At 53.0% G+C, this 23,227-nt stretch overlaps 1 protein-coding gene and 1 non-coding gene across 2 annotated transcripts; one reads left to right on the top strand and one right to left on the bottom strand.

Annotated features, from left to right (window-relative positions):
* Window positions 1-430: 430 nt before the first annotated feature.
* UBXN6 (UBX domain protein 6) lies at window positions 431-12,203 on the bottom strand. Its single transcript, XM_027085431.1, has 10 exons — window positions 12,045-12,203; window positions 8,525-8,688; window positions 8,002-8,066; window positions 6,820-6,948; window positions 3,325-3,422; window positions 2,696-2,771; window positions 1,907-1,991; window positions 1,449-1,799; window positions 1,151-1,299; window positions 431-584 (listed from the first exon to the last, which is right to left on the bottom strand). Exons 1-10 carry the CDS (start codon window positions 12,125-12,127, stop codon window positions 459-461), a joined length of 1,326 nt encoding a protein of 441 aa, XP_026941232.1. The 5' UTR covers window positions 12,128-12,203; the 3' UTR covers window positions 431-458.
* A 6,247-nt stretch (window positions 12,204-18,450) lies between these two features.
* Window positions 18,451-18,523, top strand: TRNAG-CCC (transfer RNA glycine (anticodon CCC)). Its single transcript has one exon. It is a non-coding gene; the product is annotated as a tRNA-Gly (tRNA).
* The last annotated feature ends 4,704 nt before the right edge of the window (window positions 18,524-23,227 follow it).

The raw sequence follows: 23,227 nt of genomic DNA, 5'->3' as shown, positions 1-23,227 counted from the left end.
CACTTCACCGGGAGCCACGGCCGGGCCTCACCTGCTGGTGGCTCTGCAGAGCTGCCACCCTACACCGCCTCCCACGGCCTCAACTCACCACCAGGAAACTTTATTCAGGTTTAGAATTTTACACACCGTGTCCTGACAGGCCCAGTGTCTCATTCTTGTGCCAGTCACTTCAGGGCTAGCCACAGCCACCGAGGCCACAGCACACGGGGACGGGGCCCGGGCTTCTCTAAGCAGGCTACTAGAGGCTGCCCCATCCAGGTGGCAGTCTCGGCACGCGTCCACGGGCCAACCAGCACCCCTCTCCATGCCTGTGGTACCCGTGGGCAGGAGGAGGTTCCGGAGGAAGCTGGGAGGCCCCGGAGTGGTGGGGGGACCGGGGACGAGGGGAATGTGGAGGAAGCAGGGAGAGAGCATGAGACAGACCCACAGGGGCTGAAGCCAACCTTGCTTTTATTTCATTAGAGCTTCTTGATGGCCGACAGGAGCTCGGGTTTCAGGACAGATGAGTCTGGCTGGACCCCCGCAGCCCTGATGTCTGCTAGCACGGCTGCATCCCACGAGAAGGTCAGGAGGGCCGAGGGCACCTGCAGTGGGGTAAGAAGCCTCAGCCTCGCTCTGGCCTTTATGTGACAGAGCTCCCGCTTCACGTTCAGATCTTCCTGCTGGAGCCGGGACTGCTCCCCGCCGCTGACGGCACACCCATGCACTCAGTCCATTCTCATATAACAGGGACTTCTCTGATGATGACCCGGGCTCAGGGACACCCCCTGGCCTGGCTGAAGCCAGCCCAACATTGGGCAGCAGTCAGGACTTCCTGTCCAGGCCTCCCTGAATCAGGGTCTGACCACCCTCCAGCCCCCTCCTACACCCTCCCCAGTAATTCCTTGCATTTTGAATGCCACCTTGGCTCTGCGCCACAGAGGACTCTAACACACTGGGCACATTCCCATTTTGTAGACACAGAGAAGTTACTCAAGATCAGATGGCAAGGAAGTGGAATGGTGGGACTCACACCCAGGGAGCCTGGCCCCAGGACCCCTTCCCCTAATGCCACCTCCAACTGAAGAGCATCCCCCTCCTCGGGGGTTTGTGCTGATTCAACAAGAACCCAGAAAACCCAGTTCCGCTGTGCGGGGAGCCCGTCACTCACCAGCCCGCACTCATTGAAGGCCAGGTTCTCGTCCTCCAACAACTTCTGCCCTCCCAAGGCCAGCAGCTCAAAAGGCAGCCAGTCGATCAGCAAGGCCTCCCGGACAAATGCGTACAGTGCTGCCACCCGCTCCCGGGCGTAGAAGGTCCCTGGCGGGGGGGACAAGTGTGGCGCTGGAGCTCGTGGGAGCACCCCTGAGCCCTCGGCCTCCTCCCCCGGGACGAGCTCAGACCAGAGCAGCCTGCTCCTGCCGGCGCACAGTGGACCCAAGGCGGCATCGCCAGCACCCAGCACGCACCCTGGAGGAGGCAGCCGTCGGGGAAGCGCACGCGCAGCAGCGTGTATGTGTACTTGCGCATCTCCCTCTGCTCCTCCCGCTCGCGCATTGCCTTGGTCCGCAGCACGCTCATCCGCTCCACGGCCTCTGACCGCAGCCGCTGCTCTCGCTTGAGCTCCTCCGCCGTGAGGCTGAAGAAGTCCGCAGGCAGGTCGAAATGGGAGGCCAGGGGCGAGGGCCGGAAGACCAGGCGCTGGCGGGCCAGTGTGGCCCTCACGGGCTCGGCGCGCAGCAGCTGCTCCTTGTGCTGCTCCAGGCTCTGGGGCTGGGCCAGGGCGGCCTCGCTCAGCACGTAGAACTCCTCGGGGCCCTCTGGGACACGTGGGCATGTCACTCTGCCGTGGCAGGGAGACCCCCGAGCCGGGCCCCTCCCACCCCTGCCCCTGGGCTCAGCCACGGCCCTTCTCTTTTTCTCTTACCCTGGTTGGGGATCGGCAGCAGCACCTTCTGGAAGCCGATGGCCTCAAAAAACTCGTGGGTCCCTTCTAGGCAGTTAATGCGCTCCTGAGAGCGGAGCCAGAGGTCATGCGGGACCCTTGAGGCCTCCTCGTGCCCCACCGGCCTCACTGCCCACCCCGCCCTTCTGGCCCAGAGTCCCCAGTGTCAGAGCGGCCGCTGCCCCTGGACAGGATGAACCCCCAAAGCTGTCTGCAGGGGTGAGCTCACAGAGGGCCTGGGATCCCAAAAGGTCAACACCAGGGTGAAGGAGGCTGAAGAGCCAAAGGACAGTGGAGGCTGGGAGTCCCCAGAAGCGGGGGAGGCAGGCCCTGGGATGCTGGATGTGGGTGGGGACCCCCAGGAGAGAGCGGGGCCCCGCCAGCTGCACGGGTACCACGGGCCAGAGTGCTAGGACCCTGCGATTTCTCCACAGAAACCAAAAGTCTGCGTTTGCGTGAAAAATCTCCCCAGTGCCGATGTGTTCCCAGCTAATTCAAAGAAAAGTCGAGTCACGCCGTGGGTTGGTGGCGAGAGCAGACAGCGTACGCGTACTGTGCTCGTCCTGCGCTCACGAAGCCCTCCCTCCCCGCCTGGCACCTTCTGCACACCTCAACTCCCAAGCCCTGCAGGGGCCCTTCTGCAGCCGGCTCTGGCCGCCACTGGCTGGCTGCAGCCCAGCTGCTCCCACCGCCAGCCTGGGTCCTAGGTGGCCTCACAGGCCCGGCCACGCCGGCCACCCCAGGCTAAGTCACTCTGGTGGCAGCCCTCACCTGGAACACCTTGTTCTGAAGCTTGATCTTCCGGTACTTCTCCTCCTCAGGATGCAGGTGGATGTTGTCCAGGTACCTGGGCAGACAGGGGAGAGCAGCTCAGAGCCACACCGGCTCGTGCTAAGAGTGACCCCCGGGAAGGCTGCCGTCACACCCTGTACACCCCATAGAGCCCAACCCCTGGTGCCCCAGACACTGGGCCTCCTCCTCGGTCCTGCCTCCCCCTGAGGGCACCAAGGAGCCACCGTGGTGGGGGTGGAGCAGGCAGAGCCAGAGCTGATGGGTCCCCAGAGCCGGCTTGGGGGTTGCTGAGCAACAGACTTCTGGCCCCGCCCCCGACCTGCTCCCATCAGAGGAGTTGGCGGCGGGTGAGACCCTGCCTGCTTCACATTCTTCTGATGATCCCAAAGGGAAGCCAGGGTTGGGAACCCCCGATTCAGTAAACCTCTTCATTCTAAACACTGGTAAACTGAGGCCCAGAGAGGCCAAGGCCCTTCCCCAAGGGCGAGGGGGAGTGAAGGGTGGGGCCTGGCCTCACTCCCAGGGCCGTGCTCCCTCTGGGGCCCCTCAGCCGATCGCGATGGAGGCCCAGGAGCTGGCACCCCAGTGGGAGGGGGCCGCCCACTCACCTGGCGATGGTGTCCACGCCCAGCTTCACCCGGTCCCGGTCCTTGTTGAACGTGTGGATCTTCATGATGGAGGCGGCCACTGGGTCGGTGGAAAAGTGCTGGGAGGAGGGAGGAAAGCTGAGTCAGAAAGCGTCCACCTCAGGGCCTGGAGGCCATGCCAGCCAAGCAGCCAGGTCTCAGCACTCAGGTGGCAGCAGTGACACCGGTGACAACAGTAAGAACTGTCTCACAGCAGGCCCTAGCATGGGACAGAAGCAAATTCAACAGCAGAAAAAGGAGGAGGAAAACCCTTTTGATGACTCCAGCCTGGGGCCTCAGCCCTGCCCTCACGTCTAGGGAAAAGGGGGCGATGGCAGCCCAGGTTACACCACCCCTCGGGTCGGCGTGACACAGACCTTTGCCTACCGCTCTGGCTTTGGCACCCAACGCCAGCACTGAGTGCCACCAAGGGCGCAGCAGCTGAGTGCCTGGGACCCGCCAGCCACCGCGGACCTGCCGTCCCTCCTCATCCCCCATCCCTTCGAGGGACGTTCTAGAAACAGACGGAGGTGGCAGAGACAGGACGCAAAAGAGGTCTGTGACCTGTGGCTGCCTGATCACTCCTGGGGGAGGCAAGATAGTGGAGACATCACTGACCGGTCCCCATGGGACCCTGCGAACAGCACCCCAGCAAGGAGAGGCTGAGAATGGAAAACTAAGGCGAGGGGCAAGACTGGGCAGCAGATCTGCTCACGCTCTGGACAGCCATTGCACACGGCCACACCGTATGGTGGTGTTTCTCTGCAGCCCCAGAAAGTCACTAGTTACATGGCGAGTGGGGCTGGCACCCGCATCAGCCCCAAAGTCATTTGCTCTGCCTGGGTAATGGTGGGGGTGGGGCCTCCCTGGTGGTCCAGTGGTTAAGACTCCGTGCTTCCACTGCAGGGGCCACGGGTTTGATCCCTGGTCGGGGAAGTTCCACATGCCGCAAGGTGTGGCCAGAAAGAAAAAAAAATGGTGGGGGTGAACAGCTGGGTCACCAGAGGTGATGAATCAAGAGCACAGAAGACCTGGCCCCCTCAGATCTACCCCTGGGCAGCCCTGCAGAAGCCCAGCCACAGCTCCTGGAAGGCAGCTGTGGGGCTTCCACCCTGCCCCAGCTACCTTCCCTCAGCTACACTGGGGTGAGCCTTCAGCAGCCACACTGTGTCACTTAGTTGTCTGATCTGAACTGGGCCACCTCTCCTGGGAACTTCAAATTGGGACCCAGCCCAGTCTGCCAGTAAGTTGCCAGGGTAGGACAAAAATATGTGGAAGGGCAGAGAAATCGGGTCTGCAGAGAAGCAGCAGTAAGATGGGGGGCATTCTCAGGACAAGGCTGAGCCAGGCTGACCGCCCCCTACTCCAGCCTCCTCAGGACAAGCACACCCACCCACCCAGGGAAGAGTTGCAGCTCCAAATGCTGTTCTCAGATGTTCCCAGGCAGCCTGCAGCCTCGTTTAAATTAGGACCAGGGCGCACGAACGGACAAGGGGACAAAAGAACAGACACATCCCGAAAGGAACCGAATCCATGTAGGGATTTACTTTGTGATAATGGCAGATTTCACAGTGGCCAAAAGACAGGTGTTTCAATAAATGAGGATTGGGGAAAACTAGATAACTATCCGAAAAAAAAAAAGGAATAACACTAGTTCCATGCGTCCTGTTCTACACAGGTATAATTCTAGTGGGATCAAAGCTTTAAACATTAAACACAGCAAACAACAAAAGGCAAAACAGGAAAGCACTAGAAAAACCATGGAAGAGTTGTTTTAATCCTGAAGTGGGGAAGGCCTTCCTAAATAGGTCACAAAACCCAGAAGCCATAAAATAAGACTGACACATTGAATTACATAGAGATTAAAAATTTCTACATGGCCATATGACCATAAGCCAACTCTAAAAAGTAAACAACTGGAGAAAAATATTCACAACTCAGATCATAGGCAAAAGGCTAGTTTTTCCTAATATGTAAAGAGTGCCTACAAATCAATAAGAAAAAAAAAACACCACCCAACACAAAAATGGGCAAAGGATGCATTCTCATATGAAAACACAGCCAACCTAAGCCTAAAAAAGGAAACGCAAACTAAAACTATGCTGAGATATTATTTTTACCAATCAGTTTGGGTAAAGACAAAAAATGTTTGGTAACCCACAGTGACAACAGGGGACAGGGAAATGGGTATTTTCTCACACACTGCTGGGTGAGTGTGAATCAGGACAACCCACATGGAGGTTCATCTGGTGACAACTCTCCAAAGCCCTACACGCTGTCCTCTGTCCCAGCAACTCTGCTTCTGGAATGGAGCCTACAGCTCAAAGTGGTGTACAGACAAGGTTTTCATCATAAATATTGTCCTCACTAGCAAAAGACTGGAAACTTCCTACGCGCTTATCAACACCAACACGGGGTTGGTTAAAGAGTCAGGGAACAATTTGCCGTGAGTCATCACGCAGTCACTGTGGAGAATGCAGGCTTTCTAACCGCTCAGAAAAAAACAGAGAGGCGTGAGAGAGCCAATGGGGTAAAAATGTTAGCAACTGGCAAATGTGAGTAAGGTGGGCAGAATGACATACATATTTGTGACCTGATCCCTGGAACCTGGGAGTATGTTATGGGTCAGGGGGTGTGGAGGTGACAGATGGAGTTAAGGCTGCTGCTCAGTGGACCTTAAAATAGGGGGATTAGAGATTAGCTTGGATTAGCCAGGTGAGCCCAATGGAATCACAAGGGCCCTTAAAAGGGGGAAGAGAGAGACAGAGAAGCAGAGAGATGGCAGCTGGGAAAGACCTGGCCTGGCACCGCTGGCTGTGAAGACAGAGAAGGAGCCATGGAGTACAGACAGCCTGACTCCCCCTAGGGCTCCCAGAAGGCACACTGCCCTGCGGCCAACTTGAGTGTGGCCCCGTGAGACCCAAGTCCCACTTCTGATTTCCCGAATTATAAGAGGCATGCTGTCTGGAGGCACCAAGTTCGTAGTAATCTGTCAGAACAGTAATAGGACACTCCCACCCTGATTAAAGGATGTTCACGTGTTCTTTTTGTTCTCCTTGCGATTTTTCTTTAGGTTTGAAATTATTTCCAAATACAGAGTTTCAAGGGGAAAAAAAATGTGGAAGTTCTTTCTGCACTGATATAATACCTAGCAGTTTCCACGTCAGGCGTGAACGGTACATTACCTTTTACGTAAAACAAACACACAGCACGTGTGGCAGATACAGACGTATCGGTGGTTTGTACATATTTGGAGCATCTCTGAAAAGGGGCCTAGACTACTTACAGATGCTGCCTCAGGGAGAATGGCCGCGAGGTGAGTGGGAGGCGGCTTTTCCCCGCCTACCCTTCTGTATCTTGAATTCTGTCCCTCAGGTAAGCATTCCCTCTTTAGAGAGGTTAGAACAGAACCACAGCATATGCTCTGTGCCACCCGGGCTCCCGGGGGGCGGCTCTTGCACTGGGGCCGGCACTCACCGAGAGAATGGCCTCTCTGATGCAGGCGTCCCGCTGGTCCTTCCTCACGATGGCCCCTGTGAGCGGGCAGGTGAAGTACACTCCGGGCACTGCAAGGTGGGTCGAGCCCTCCTCTTTGGGCTTGGGCGCCTGGGAGGATGGGTGAGGGTGTCTGAGCCTAGACTGTGGACAGAGGCCACCCCGAGCCGCCCGAGTGCCACAGTCCTGAGAGCATGGCCCTGGGAGCCAGACATCCTGGTCCCAATGCTGTCCCCTCTGCCTATTAGCCATGGGACACCGTGGCCCAGTGGCCAAGCCCCTCTGAGCCTGTCTTCTGGTCTGTAAGATGTCCTTGAGGGACCACCTCAGAATTCAACAAGGTAAGGAACGGAAAGTGTGGAGCAGCTCCGGACACGGTGTAAGTGCTGAATTGATCGTTCCTGCTCTTCCCGCCCCCCTACCTGGTGAGGGAGGGGCTTTGGTGGAAGAGTGAGGAGTCACGGTGCCCTGGACGAGTCCCAGCCTTGCTCTGGGCTTCAATTCCTAGGTAATATCCAGGGTCCGTTCCATTCTGAAATTCAGTGAGGCCTCACAGGTGGTGCTGCTCAGAACACCCTTTCTGCCAAGTTCTCCTTTGAGGCCTGCCTCCTCCAGGAAGGCCTCCCTGACTACACCAGTCTCCATGGTGCTCTCCTGTATCTGAGGAAGGCAGCAGAGGGCAGTGCTAAGGCTAAGGGCTTTGGACTCAGACAGACTGGGTTCCAGTCCTGCCCTTGCTGGTTTCGAAGTGCATGACCAAGGGCACCAGGCCTCACCTCTCTGAACCTCAGTTTTCTCTTCTGAAAAGTGGGAACTGTAACAGCACCTACCCTCATGGGGTTACAGGGGAGGGAGGGGACTTAACGGAGGTGCAGTCCCTCCCCCAGGGCCTGGGCCTGGTGTCATTAGATGCCAAGCACACAGGTCCCAGATGACACCGCCCTAAACCACGGGGATCCCCAGCGTCCTGAGGCCAGAGATGACCTCGATCCACCCCGATGTCCTTTCTGCATCTCTCCAGCACCAGATGCTTACCGCCCAGGGCTGGGCACCAATCAGACCAAACACAGAAGAGAGCCCAAGCGGGCACTCTAAGGGCTCCCAGCTCCCCCGCCCGCCCCAGGCCGCCCCTTGGGTGTCATGCTGCCATCGTGATGCTTTTACCGGGTTGGTCTCTGGGGCCTCCGGGCTCCCACTGACAGTCGCTTCAGCTTGAAGTTCCTTTCTCACTGGAGGGAGAGGCAGGGACGGGTCAGTGTGTGAGCCAGGCACACCATTCCCCGGCATGGACCCTCGTGTGGGTCAAATTCTAGTCCTTCCAGCTCAAGGTCCTCCCAGCCCGCCAACCTCTCCATGCCCCCAGGCTGTGCCAGGCCACCGTGCTCCCCCCGCTCTCTGAGTCCCAACCCTCCCCTCCGCAACCTCCCTGACATCCATGCCACCCAGACCACAGCAGCCCCCCTTGGCCTTTCCACCTGCATGGCCCCTTTGTGGACTGGCTCACAGCTGTGATTTAAACCCTCCTCCCACCCCGAGTCGCTGGCTATGAAATTATTTTCAGCCAGAGCCAAGCACAGGACCTGGAATGCATGAAAAGTCAAGGATCAGCCTCAAGGACAGAGGGGCAGAGGCCCGCTCCACCGCCCCCCGTCCCCATCCCCGTGGCCCAAGGACGGCCGAGGCTCACCCTGGCTCCGGATGGACTCCTGTGACGTGGGGCCCCGCGCCCTGGGCTGCTTCTGCTCGAGCCGGGCCAGGGCTGCCGCGGCCGCCATCTGCGCCTCATCGGTAGGTCCCTGGCGGGGCTGCCGGAGCGCCGCCTTGCTGGGCTTTTCTCTGGGGGCCTTCTCCCTAAGGAGATGCAGAGGGACCGTGAGGTGACGTGGGGGCAGACAGAAGAGCTTTTGTCCCTCTCCCACTTCTGCTCCTGCCCCAGCAGACAGACATGGGCCTCTGCCCCAGGGGCCACCACGGCCACCAGACGGGTCTAACGCAGACGGAGGAGCCTCGGGAGGCATTCGGTGACTCTGCTCCCCGCCCTGCCTGCCACTTTGGACAAATCCTGCACTGGCCTGGGCCTCGGAGTCATCATCTGTCAGGCGAGGTAAGAGCACACCTACCGTCCGCAGGGGCTGATGCTCTTCGCCCCCTTCCCTGAGCGAGAGGCTCCACCCGTACTGTCTACGAGGGTGAGACATGGAGGCTTCATCTACTGAGCACCTCACCTACTGTGTGCCAGACAGCGCACCAGGAGCTAGCTGTCGCTCAGCGCGTCTATTACACATGGCAACGTCCCTCCCAGCGAGCGCTCCAGACGCCCTTTCACAAGCCCCAGAGGGTCACGGAAGCTCGGGCAGCGGGCCAGGCTGCACGCAGGCCCTGCGTGGAGTGTGTTACAAGGGTCTGGTTTAGGAACTTCCCTGGTGGTCCCGTGGTTAGGACTTGGTGCTGTCACTGCCGTGGGCTCGGGTTTGATCCCTGGTCAGGGAACTAAGATCCGGCATGCTGCGCAGCAAGGCCAAAAAAAACCCCAAACAAACAAAGATCTGGTTTAATCTCCCGTCCACCCTGGGAAGTAGGCAGGGTGATCAACCCATGGGATGGGCAGCTTCCTAACCCAACCTAGCTCGAGAACGACCTGGCCTTGACGTTCCAGCAGAGATGGCCTTCTTCCCACCAGGGTCTGACTCACCTGCCTCACCCTCCTCCTTTCCTCAGGACCCTCTCCCGATGCCAGTAGTTGGAATCATCTGTGCTATATCTCTAGAACCTTCTCAGGAGCCAAGGCTCTGAGTTCATGGCCCTCATGCTTCCCGCTCTGCTCAGACACCCGGGCAGCCCTCTTTTCTTGTCCCCAGGCCTCTGGGAGCTTCCTGCCCATCCCGGCCCCTCTCTCCAGCCCTCCCAACAGCTGAGAGTTTCAGGTCGAAGAAAAGACAAGTCACGTAGTGCCACCCTAGCCCCCATCTTTCCATAAAAACGCCATTTTTCCAAGACCCCTCACTCACCCGCTTCATGGCTCCTCTGGGCAGCCAGAGGGATCCTTCTAAAACCCAGTCACTCCTCTGCACAAAGCCCTCTCATCCCATGCACGACAGAATCCTGCAGCCTCCGCACGCTACAGGCCAGGCCCTTCACAACCTGCCCCTTTCCCTTGTTCACTCCTATCTAAACTCCCTCCTGTTCTTCACACAGACCCAACCTCCTACGACAGGACCTTTGCACATTCTGTGCCTTCTGCCTGGAGTGTTCTGCCTGGGAGGGACAGGCACCGCTTCAACTGTGTGTGTGTGTGTGTGTGTGTGTGTGTGTGTGTGTGTGTGTGTGTGTGTGTGACAGACACAGAGAGACGGGTTGATTTCAACTGTGTGTGTGTGTGTGTGTGTGTGTGTGTGACAGAGACAGAGAGACGGGTTGATTTCCACACGGCTGAGTCTCACCTCATCCAGCTCTCGCTCAAAAGTCGCCTTCTCAGAGAGGCATTCCCAGACCACCTAACAGTCACCCACATGGCTCACTCTCTGGACCCTATTTATTTTTCTTCAGGGCTGATCTTTCATCGTTTATGTATTGTTCTACTTGTCCACCTCTCCCCACTACAACGTGAGCCCTGAGAGGGCAGGGATTTTCATGCCGTAACAGTGCTGGACACACACCCTCGCACGCACCCTGAGTCTCCAGTCCGGCTCCAGGCACATCACAGAAGCTTGGATCTCCATGTGACTCCCCTCTCCTGTCCTCCCAGGCCTCCAGTCTGACACAGCCATCAGCCCCCACCTCCTTCCTGTCACACACAGTCCAGCTGCACCAGCCCCCCACCTCCACCCACTACTTGATGAACAAATGAATGGGCCCCCTTGTCTGGCCCACGGCTCTCCCTGGGCCCCTCTTAAGGTGGTCTCCTATCCCTGTCACCGCCCCAGGCTCCCAGGACCTGCACTTCCCTCCCGTACTCATGGATCTGACCCTCATGGGCCTCGTTTGTCCCACTACTCCTTTGTCCCCTCCCAAGAACCCCAGGGGCCCCCAATCCTCGTGACAGATGCCCTCATGTCCTTGCCACGCACCCACTCTCCCTCACCCACCCCCACTACCTCATGATGCCCTCACCACCCCTTCCTGCCTCCCTGCCTCTCCTCTGACCCCCTCCCAGCCCCGACCTCTTCACAATCCCTTCTATTATGCCTCACAGACCCCTCCCCAGGCTGACCTCTTTCTTCAGTCACTCCCCATCCTAAACCCCCTCGGGTCCCCCAGCCCCCTCTGTAGCTCCTGGTAGCAGCCCCAGCCCCTCCTGAACTCCCTCTTCTCATCCCGTCCCCCCCAGTGGAGCCTCCTTCTCAGCCCACCGGCCCTCAGTCTGGCATCCTCACCTGCTCCAGCTCTTCACTACCCTCTGCACAGCACTGGCCCCTCACACCTGCCCATGGAGTCTCCAGTGTGGCCCCAGGCCCTTCTCTTCTCCAAATCCTCCCCAGATAAGTCACAGAGGCCTGGAAATGCAGGCCACCTCCCCTCCCCTCCCAGGTCACCCTCGGAACCTCCAGACCACTCAGCCATCACCCACGAGGCACCCCACCTCCTTCTGGTAGCAGACTCCCTCAGCTCCCCATCTCCACCCACCTGCCTCCCTTCTCCTCCCAGACCTTCCTCAGCCCCTCGCAGCACCCACCACCCACCCAGTTCACCCGCACCTCCCAAGTCCCTGACCACCCTTCCAACAACACCTCAGGCTCCCTGGCCTTCCAGATCCTCAACCCATCCTCCCTCCTGCTCCAGAACCAAGGCCCAGACCCCTATCGCCACAGAATCTAAGCCTCACGACTTTTTGCGACCCCAGCTCTACCTGTTTCTCCAGGCTCAGTCCCCAATCTCTGGTCACCTAGATTCCCCCAAACCCTATGCGATGCCTCTTCTGGGCCCCTTCTCCGCATCCCCGGCCTCTCCCTTACCGCCCGCCCTAACCCCCTAGGGTCTCTCCAGGGACCCCCTCACTTCCTGCAGCCCCGCCCCCTCCTGCCCCGCCCCCGGAGGCCTCCCCTCTCCCCTACTCCCACTCCCTCCCTCTTGCCCCGCCCCCCCCGGTTTCTCCCCACGCTCTGACTCTCTGCAGCCCCTCCCCGCCTCTCGTCTTCACTGGCCTCCCCGCCCCTCCCCCTCCGCTGATCTCCGCCCACGGGCCTCAAGCCTCAGCGCCTGTCACGCACCCCACCGACTCCGTGAGCTTCTGCCCGGGCCCCGCACTCTTGAACTTGACGTCGGCCTTGATCTCTTGGAAGAATTTCTTCATGGTAGCGGCGGGCCCGGCGGCGGGGGCCGCGGGGGGAGGGGGGCGCACGGGCCAGTAAGGGAGGGGCCGGTAGGAGCCAACAACCGGAAAGAAAATACTGGGCCGCCGGAAGTTCCGCCTTCGCGTGGGCAGCCCACGTGACAATCAGTCAGGCTCCGCTTTCTAGATCTCCGAGCCTTGCTGGCCCGGAGTGAGCGCTCTGTACTGTCGGGCCGCGTCTCGGTGGTTCCCCTGGACTCTGTTGCCAGGGGCAACGAGGGCGCTTCCAGCGGGAGGCTGTGCTTGGGCGCCTTCCACCGCGTTCCCCAAGGAGTGAGTGACAGGAGAGGGAGGGACAGACCTACGACTCCACGGAGAAAGCGCTGGCCTTGTCCGTTCCCCTCCTCAAGAACCATCCCTGGCTCCCCGGCGGTTACGTGATAAGGTTCCAACTCAATGTGGGGGCATTCAAGGTCCCCACAAGCCAACCCGGTGGTCCGCCCTAGTAGTCCCCCACGCACACAGTGTGGGAGAGAATGAAGAGAATGCACAGAGGTGGGGCTTGGGGACCCACGATGGCGGACCCCAAGGGGTTTAAATTAAGCAGATCGGGAAATTATCCTCAGAGCATTGACGAATTTTAAGGAAGAATGGAAGAACCTGGTGCCGCCCAAACTTTAACCTTCCTGAATTTCAGTTTCCTATCTATGAAATGGGGATAAGAATAGCACCTGCTGGACTTCCCTGGCGGCGCAGTGGTTAAGAATCTGCCTGCCAATGCAGGGGACACGGGTTCCAGCCCTGGTCTGGGAAGATCCTACATGCCGTGGAGCAACTAAGCCCGTGTGCCACAACTACTGAGCCTGTGCTCTAGAGCCCATGAGCCACAACTGCTGAGCCCGCGTGCCACAACTACTGCAGCCTGCATGCCTAGAGCCTGTGCTCCGCAACAAAGAGAAGCCACCGCAGTGAGAAAGCCGCACACCGCAACAAAGAGTAGCCCTCGCTTGCCGCAACTAGAGAAAGCCCGCGCACAGCAACAAAGACCCAATGCAGCCAATAAAGAAAGAAAGAAAAAAAAAAAAGAATCCGCCTGCCAATGCAGAGACACAGGTTCGATCCCTGGTCTGGGAAGATCCCACATGCCGCAGAGCAACTAAGCCCATGCACCACAACTACTGAAGCCCGTGCACCTAGAGCCCATGCTCTGCAACAAGAGAAACCACCGCAATGAGAAGCCGGCACCACCGCAAGGATAAGTAGCCCCTGCTCGCCGCAACTAGAGAAAGCCCACGTGCAGCAACAAAGACCCAACACAGCCAAAAAAAAAAAAAAAGACAATTGAATTAAGCCTCTAGGTCTAATTTATGGGAATTACAAGGGATAGACAAAGAATAAAACAGCCTCACAAGGGAATTCCCTGGCCGTCCAGTGGTTAGGACTTGGCACTTTCACTGCTGAGGGCCCGGGTTCAATCCCTGGTCGGGAAAATAAGATCCCACAAGCCGAGTGGCATGCCCCGTCCCCCTCCAGAAACAAGAAAAAAAAAAAAACAGCCTCATGAGGAGATAGGCAAATCCAGACTGTGAGACATCCTCCAAGCCGACTGACCTGTTTGCTCTAGAACATCAACGTTGTGAAAAATAAACAAGATTCTAATTAAAAGGGATTAGAAGAATATAATCTTTACTTGTAGTGCAAGAACCTTGATTTGATCCCTGTTAAGAATAAAAGCTGCAAAAACTTCTTAGAACAATGAAGAAAATTAGAAATGGACTGAATATTAAATAATATCTTGGCATAAGTATGAACTTTCTTTGCTGTGATAAAAGTATCGCACTTATGTAATAAAACGTCCCTATTCTTAGGAAATGCTGAAGTATTTAGGGGTGAAGGGTCATGATGGATGTATGAAACTTTCAAATGTTTAAAAACAAATACGTATATATTCACACACATATATAAAGCACATATGGAAAAATGTTAACAATTGTTGAATATAGGTGTAAGGTTGTGGTGCTTTTAAAATAGGTCCATAAAATCTTTGATGCTCCTACTTTCCAAAGGTGGAGCCTAATTCCCCTCCCCTTGAATGTGGGCTGGACTTGGTGACTCACTTTTTTTTTTTTTTTTTTGTGAATGGCAAAGAGAGTTGCTCTTTATTTGACTTTCTCAAAGGCTCCAGTATGCTCAGTAAAGTTTCAGCTCATTCTGGGATGGAAGGAAAGGAACAGTGCGGACTAAATGTAGCATAATGTGACAAATATGACATAATGCTTGTTCAGTGGTATCCTTTGTTTTCATGGTTTGAGATAGAGAAAACTAATTAAGTGGCTGAATTTGGACAGGAATCTAGGTTTCTTAACTCTCCATCAAGAAAATAGTCTTTTTTTCCCTCACTATACAATACTATTTGGACAACAGAGAAAAAAGTTTTTTCCTAAGCCACGGAGACTTAAGTTTGGCAATGCACCAAAATCATGATCCGATGTTAGATCTCAAAGCTGGAAGTAAGTTTTTGTTTTTTAGCTCTTTAATTTTTGAAATGGCAAGTTACCTTTATAGGTTGGGACAGTATCCAACTTCCCTTTTTTAACTTGTCTCTCCAAAGGCCGAGCTATTGCCACACGCTGCACTTTATAAGAATTAAGATCCCGTTTGTAGGTAATACCAAGATCAATCTCCCCCTGCTTTGGTTTATATTCTTCTGGTGCATGGCGAGGCTGTTTGACTATTTCATAAGGACGATAATCCTACTTAAATGTTGTTATTCCTTCCATTTTACGACGATATGCTCGAAATTCTTGCTTGGGCTTCAGACTCTGAGGTGGAAGAACATTGCCATACATAGGATATGTATGGCAAATATTCAGCCGCAGGTACAAATCTGACACAGACACCAGGTCCTCATGCTCCCGGCTCGCGGGGTTGGCTCCACAGCTCCTGCGCACGCGCAGCTTCTGCGACTCCACCGCGCTGGCCTGTCGAGGCAACCGCGGGGGCCCGGGGCACCGCCGTCGGGGCAAAGGTCGTGCGTCCCCAGGTGACTCACTTTTAACAAATGGAATTGGGCGGAAGTGATAGCGTGCAGCTTCTAGACTAGATCATAAAAGACACTGCGTCTTCCTCCTTGCTCTTGCATTTGAATGACTCAGTCTGGGGGAAGCCAGCTGCCATGTGGTGATGATGCCCAAGCAGTGATGTGAGGAGGTCCATGCTATGAGGATCTGAGGCCTGCAGCCCATAGCCATGGGGGGGAGCTGACACGGAAGTGGCTCCTCCAGCCCCCGTTGAGCTTTCAGATGGTGTAGCCTTGGCTGATATCTTGACTGCCGTCTCATAAAAGACCCTGAGCCAGAACCCCCCAGATCCCTGACCCTCTGAATCTGCATGACATAATAAATGTTTGTTTGTTTGTTTGTTTTGTTTTGGCTGCACAGCATGGCATGTGGGATCTTAGTTCCCCAACCAGGGATCGAAGCCACGCCCCCTGTGTTGGAAGCGCAGAGTCTTAACCACTGGACTGCCAGGGAAGTCCCAAAGGTTTGTTGATTCAAGCAACTAAATTTTGAGGTAATTTGTTAGGCAGCAGTAGCTAACTAATAGAAGAACGTACTGTGTTCATTGTGCTACCCTTTTCATCTATTCTAAATGTTTGAAATATTGAAAATTAAAGTTTAGTACTGTGAAATAAAGGATCATATCCCTCATATTCTCAAATGAAGATAACAGACTAACCCAAAATCACACAGCCAGACAATGGCAGAAAGCCACCCCTTTCCCTGAGAGTAAAGTGCTGTCAGACTACTCTGTCTGGCATTCAACGTCAGGAGGCTCCTGAGGCTCTAAGAAGCCTCATCTCTTGTCACCACCCACTTTGCCCTCTCTGCATTAGCTACCTGGCACTATTCATCGCTTATTACCTCCAGACCTTTGTCCAGGCAGTCACCTCTGCTGTAAGAGACCTGTCCCCAATCTGTCTAAAGTAGTCCTCTTCCTCCAGGTAGGCCTCCCTGACTACCTTCCTCATGCTGGATGTAGTCTACTCTGAGCTCCCAAAGCACCTCCCTCTTATAGCAATCATTGGTAATATTTGCTGAGTGCTCTTTACGTGCCCATATTCTGTATGTCATCTTCACAATCTTCACAGCAGCTCTGTTTATAAATCAAACAGTGTTAGGACTCCCATTTTACAGATGAGTAAACTAAGTTCTGGAGAAATCAAATTGCTTGCTCAAGGTCACCCAGCTTTTACACGGCTTTTGATTTTTGTGTTCCAAGATATCCCGCAGTTGCAGAAAAAACTTCTCCTGTATTTTCTTCAAAAAGCTTTGTAGTGGAATTCCCTGGCGGTCCAGTGGTTAGGACTCTGCACTCTCACTGCCAAGGGCCTGGGTTCGAGCCCTGGTCAGGGAACTAAAATTCCAGTAGCCGTGTGGCTCGGCCAAAAATTTTTTTTAAATAATAATTTTAAAAAGCTTTGCAGTTTAATTTTTACATGTAGGTATGTGATTAACTTTAAGATTTCTTTCTGTGCGTGTGTATGATATAAGGTAGGGGTCAAGGTTGTTTTTATGTATTCATGTGGCTGTTTAGTTGTCCTAGAGAAATAGGACTTCAACTCTATAGGGTCCTTTTTTTTTTTTTTTGCGGTACGCGGGCCTCTCACCGTTGTGACCTCTCCCGTTGCTGAGCACAGGCTCCGGACGCGCAAGCTCAGCGGCCATGGCTCACGGGCCCAGCCGCTCCGCGGCATGTGGGATCTTCCCGGACCGGGGCAAGAACCCGTGTCCCCTGCATCGGCAGGCGGACTCTCAACCACTGCGCCACCAGAGAAGCCCGATGTGGACCATTTTTAAAGTCTGTATTGAATTTGTTATAATATTGCTTCTGTTTTATGTTTTGGTTTTTTGGCCCTGAGGCATGTGGGATCTTAGCTCCCTGATCAGGGATCGAACCTGCACCCCTTGCATTGGAAGGAGAAGTCTCAACATCTGGACCGCCAGGGAAGTCCCTATAGAGTCCATACTTTTAATCCCTGTGGTCAGCGGAATAGTGCTCCCTAAAAATGACCATGCCTTAATCCTGAGAACCTGTGAATATGGTGACATTTGTGGCAAAAGAGATGCTACAGATGTCACAAAATCAAGGATCTTGAGATGCGGACATCATCCTGGATTCTTTGGATGGGCCCCACGAAGTCACAGGGTCCTTATAAGAAGGAGGCAGGAGGGTCAGAGAAGATGCAGTGACCACAACAGTATGAGAGGGACGTGATTTGCTATTGCAGCTTTGAAGATGGAGGAAGAAGCCACAAGCCAAGGAACGCAGGCGGCTTCTAGGAACTGGAAAAGGCAAGGAAACTGATTCTCCCCTCAAGCCTCCAGAAGGAGTGCAATTCTGCCTATATTTGGATTTTAGCCCAGTGAGACCCATTTGGGTCTTCTGACCTCCAGAATGGTCAAAATAGATTTGCATTGTTTTAAGCCACTAAGTTTGTAGTAATCTGTTACAAAAGCAATAGGAAATGAATACAACCCCTAGACTAAATAACCCTAGGAAACAAGTACTGATATTTCTCACCAATTTATAGGGGAGGTTGCAAAGTTCTGGATGGACTTGTTCATATCCCCGCAGCTTGCAGAGGGATGATTCAAACCCAAGACCATCAGACCCCAATCACACTTCAGTGGGTGCTTCTTGAACCATAATGCAAACTCAAATCCCATGGGGAGCTTGTTTATGTATTTTTAAAAATATTTATTTATTTTATTAACTTATTTTGGCTGCGCTGGGTCTTAGTTGCAGCACGTGGGATCTTTGTTGCAGCATGCAGGATCTTTAGTCGGAGCATGCGGGCTTCTTAGTTGGGACATGCGGACTTCTTAGTTGCAGGATCGAACCCAGGCCCCCTGCCATGGGAGCGCGGAGTCTTACCCAGTGGACCACCAGGCAAGTCCTGGGAGCTTATTTAAAGGCAGATTTTGTTGCCTCTGGTCTTGAGAGGGGCTGCGATTCTGAATTTCTGACAATACCCTCCTGGGGAGAATGAATGAGGCAGGAATGAATGAATAAATGTTACCCTCACAGCTCAGGTAAGGAGAAGCTCTGGGTCAAATGTCCAACACTCCCAGATTCCAATCCCCCGGTGCTATCCCTCTGCCTCAGTTTCCTTATCTGGAAAGCAGGGGTGAAAAATAACAACTGATGTGGGAATGAAATTAACCATGTTAAATGTTTACTATATGTGACTTGGAACATAGTAGCTGCTCAATAAATCTTAGTTATTATTCTACTTGGGTAAGTGGGCAGTAAATATTTGTTAATCAGAGGATTGAGGGACTTCCCTGGTGGTCCAGTGGTTAAGACTCTGCACTCCCAATGCAGAGGGCCCAGGTTCAATCCCTGGTCGGGGAAGAAGATCCCGCATGCCACAACTAAGATGCAGCACAGCCTAAATAAATAAGTAAATATTTTTTTAAAAAATGATAGGATTGAAAGCTGATGGCCCAGGCTGTAAACTGAAGATCAAGCCTGCAGCACACAGTAGGTGCTCAGGTCACCTGCTGATTAGAAGGAGACGCTCCATGCAGTTCTTGGAGCAGGGCAGCACCTTCCCCACCTTGTCTCCTCCGGCCAGGTGCCAGGCACCATCTCTCAGGGAAGAGGAAGCAAAGTCACCTCCCCAGGTGATGACTAATGGCCCAGCTGTTGGCTTCAGTGGCCTCTGATTTGGCGGGAAGGCATGGCTCCTCTCCCAGCTCAGGCTGCCACTTTGGGGGAGCCCTCCTAACCCTCTTGGGGAACTCTGCCCTCTGGCTTCCATCAGAGCCTGATCTTTTTTCAGCTGCTCAACATAACTCAGTCTCTGGTTTTCTGCACTGGCTCAAGGTCTGGGGGAGAAGTTTGCACTGAATCAGGAGGGCCCTGGAGGTGGGAACCCAGAGAAGTGGCATTCTTGCCCTCGGAAGGACTGGATGTATGACCTCAGGCAAGGCATGCCCCTCTCTGGGCCTCAGTATCCCCATCTGTACCCTGGCCTAGGCCAGACCCCTCTGCACCAAGTTCCTCATTTATTGTGCAACTTCTACCTCATGTGAGGGTGCCAGATTTAGCAAATAAAAATACGGAATGCCCAGTTAGATCTGTATTTCAGATACAAATACTTTATTGTTTTATATATATAATTTAAATTTACAGGGAATTCCATGGCAGTCCAGTGGCTAGGACTTGGTGCTTTCACTGCTGGGGCCCGGGTTCAATCCCTGGTCAGGAAACTAAGATCCCGCATGCCCAGTGGCTCAGCCAAAAAAAAAAAAAAAAAAAAAAAAAAATTACAAACTTAACCATTTGGAAAAGAACTATGTATCAGATATTGTTATTTCATGATATATGCATTCTTATTTATTTTTATTGTGATAAAACATATATAACACATTAACCATTTAAACTATTTTTAAGTGCACAGCTCAGTAGCATTAAGTACATTCACACTGTTGTGCAACCATCCCCACCATCCGTCTCCAGAACTTTCTCATCTTCCCAAACTGAAACTCTGTCCCCATGAAACACTGACTCTCCATCCCCTCCCCCAGACCCTGGTCCCACCATTCTACTTCCTGTCTCTATGAATTTAACTCCTCTGGGGACCTCCTATAAGTGGACTCATACAGTATTTGTCCTTTTATGACTAGTCTATTTCACTGAGCATAATGGCCTCAGGGTTCATCCATGTTGTAGAATGTGTAATAAATACTTTTTTAGTATAGGTATGTCACAAATATTCCATGGAACATACTTACCCTAAAAAAGTATTTGTTGCATATCTACAATTCAGATTTAACTGGTAATCCTGAATTTTATCTGGCAATGTTACCTACAGCCTTTCTTCACACAGCAGCCTAAGGAATCTTTTTTATTTTATTTATTTTTTTAAATAAATTTATTTATTGTATTTATTTTATTTTTGGATGCATTGGGTCTTTGTTGCTGCGTGCGGGCTTCCTCTAGTTGCTGCAAGTGAGGGATACTCGTCGTTGCGGTGCGCGGGCTTCTCATTGTGATGGCTTCTCTCGTTGCGGAGAACAGGCTCTAGGCGTGCAGGCTTCAGTAGTTGTGGCTCGCGGGCTCTAGAGCACAGGCTCAGTAATTGTGGCGCACGGGCTTAGTTGCTCCGCAGCATGTGCGATCTTCCCGGACTAGGGCTCGAACCCATGTCCCCTTCATTGGCAGGCGGATTCTTAACCACTGAGCCATCAGGGAAGCCCCAGGAATCTTTTTAAAAACAGCTTTAAAAACAGCTTTTTTTAAAAATCTTTTTAAAAAATCTTTATATATCATTTACATACCCTAAAATTCACCTTTTTTATGTGTACAATTCAATGAATTTTACTATATATTTACAGAGCTCTAGGACCATCACCACAATCTAGTTTTAGAACATAGGGTGATTTTCCATCACCTAAAGAAACCTCATACTCCTTTGCAGTCACTCTAGATTCCTACCTTCAGCTCAAAGCAAACACTGATCTACTTTCTGTCTTGAAAATTTTGCCTTTTTTGGACATTCTATCAAATGTCATATGATGTTGGAATCATAGATATGTGATCTTATGTCTGGCTTTTTCACCGAGTATAATGTTTTGGAAGTTAATCCCTGTTGTAGTGTGTATCGATCCTTCGTTTCTTTCACTTGCTGAAAAGTCAGCAGTAAAATTCATCATCAGGATATACCACATTTGGTTTATCCATTTATCCATAGATGGCCATTTGGGTTATTTCCCCTTTTTGGTTTTTGTGAATAATGCTGTTATGACTATTAGTTGTATAAGTTTGGTGTGGATGTTTGTTTTCATTTCTCTTGGGTAGATACATAGAGTTGGAATTACTGGTTCATATGGTAAGTCTTTGTTTAACTTTGTAAAAAAAAACCCCCAAAACAAACAAAAAAAACAACCCCTGCCTTTTTGAGATGTATTTCACATGCATAAGGATGTTTCTTGAGATTAAAGTATTATCACTGTACCCTGTGATCAAATCCCTCCAGGTTTTTTTTTCCCCAAGAAGTTAAAATAAAACCCAAGCGTGTTACTGATACTCACAAGGCATATGATAGGTCCTTAACGGACCCTTTTGCTATCCGCTCTGCCCTAAATGCCCTCCCAGGGCCCACCTCCCTACCTGGACCTATTTCTAGTCATCTTTGAACTCTCTGGTTAAACTACTATCTCCTCCAGAAAATACTTCTGTTCTCCCATGATAGACGAAGTCTCTGGCATTACTCAGCTTCTTTTTTTCTTTTTCCTTTTTTTTTTTTGCGTTATGTGGGCCTCTCACTGTCGTGGCCTCTCTCGTTGCGGAGCACAGGCTCCGGACATGCTGGCTCAGCGGCCATGGCTTATGGGCCTAGCCGCTCTGCGGCATGTGGGATCTTCCTGGACCAGGGCACGAACCCGTGTCCCCTGCATCGGCAGGTGGACTCTCAACCACTGCGCCACCAGGGAAGCCCTCTTTTTCCTTTTTTTAAAAAATTGAAGTATAGTTGATTGACAATGTTGTGTTAATTTCTGCTGTACAACAAAGTGATTCAGTTATACATATACATACATTATTTTTTATGTTCTTTTCCGTTATGGTTCATCACAGGATGTTGAATATACTTCCCCGTGCTATAAAGTAGGACCTTGTTGTTTTATTCAGCTCTTTCTTCTTCTTTTTTAAATAAATTTATTTATTTTATTTATTTATTATTTCTGGCTGCATTGGGTCTTTGTTGCTACTCTACGTTGCGCTGCATGGGCTTCTCACTGTAGTGCCTTCTCTTGTTGCGGAGCATGGGCTCTAGGCACACGGGCTTCAGTAGTTGTGGCAGGCTGGCTCAGTAGTTGTGGAGCCCAGGCTTATTTGCTCCGCTGCATGTGGGATCTTCGCGGACCACGGCTCGAACCCTTGACCCCTGTATTGGCAGGCGGATTCTTAACCATCGCGCCACCAGGCAAGCCCAATTCAGCTCTTTCTTATGCATCCTATTTTACTCAGAGTTCCTTCCCTGGGTCTTAATTACAAAGAAATTAACATTTCTTTGCCCTGCTAGACGTTGGATACTTCAGGAGCCGGAGTAACAGCACCTAAGTACTTCCAGTATTTCCTGCTGCCAGGCACAGTTTCCAGCGCCTTAGGGGCGGTGATGTCATTTAATCCTTACTCCCCTATAAGATCTGTACCATTATGAGTCCCGTTTTACAGGTTGGGAGACTGAGGCAGAGGTTACATAACTTGGCCAGGCAGTGCTCAATACATTTTCCTCGACTGAATTAGTATGTATATTGGGTATTTTGTGGCTCTGGCATATGGTGCTCAATAAACTTGTCGTGAGTGAAGAAATAAGTGTTTTGTGAATTTTTTGGCTGTTTATCCTCAGACCCCCACATGACCAGTCCCTACCCCTAAGCCCCGCCCCCTCGAGCAGGCAACGGCGCGTCCCTATTTTGAGTTGAACCTTGTCTCTTGCGATATCCAATGGCGGGCAGCCGCTTAAGCCTTTCCTCCTGTGATAGCTAATGCCGGTTCTCTACCTTGAGCCGCTCCTCTCGTGGTACCCAATGCCCTTCAGCTCTATATTATGCCCCTCCTCACAGGAGCGGGAGGCTATCAATGACGCGCCCCTACAGTGATTGGGCCTTCTTTCCTGTGGTAATCCAATAGCATGTTTCCTACTTAAGGCCCCTCCTCCTGTGGCGTTCTATGGCCCGCCCCTCTACCCTAAGCCCGGCCCCGAAGGAGCCTGGCTGCCTGCCTCTTCTCTCCCAGAGCGCCTGTTTCTCTCCTCCTACCTTTCCTCTTTCACCTCCCTTAACCTCCGTCCCCTCCCATTAGGATTCTGGGTCACGCCCCCTTGGCTCTACCCGTTATCCAATCCCGTTAACTTGCTCTGCTCCAACCCCTCTTCTCATTGGTCCCCCTGCTCCTCTATCCCCGCACGTGGTCTTGAGCGACGGCGTCGCCCTCCCGTGACGGCCTGAAGGCGGGACTTCCTGCGAGGGGCAGTCCAATAAACACGCTCCGACCCGCTACCTAGGCCGTCGCCCCCGCCCCCTCGGCGCCCTGTTCCCGCCCCCGGCT

Source organism: Aethalodelphis obliquidens, unplaced genomic scaffold, assembly GCF_003676395.1.
Source record: "Aethalodelphis obliquidens isolate GAN/ISIS:26980383/991018 unplaced genomic scaffold, ASM367639v1 scaffold53, whole genome shotgun sequence".
In the NCBI taxonomy this organism is placed as follows: Eukaryota; Metazoa; Chordata; class Mammalia; order Artiodactyla; family Delphinidae; genus Aethalodelphis; species Aethalodelphis obliquidens.
This window is presented reverse-complemented; position numbering and strand designations above follow the sequence as displayed.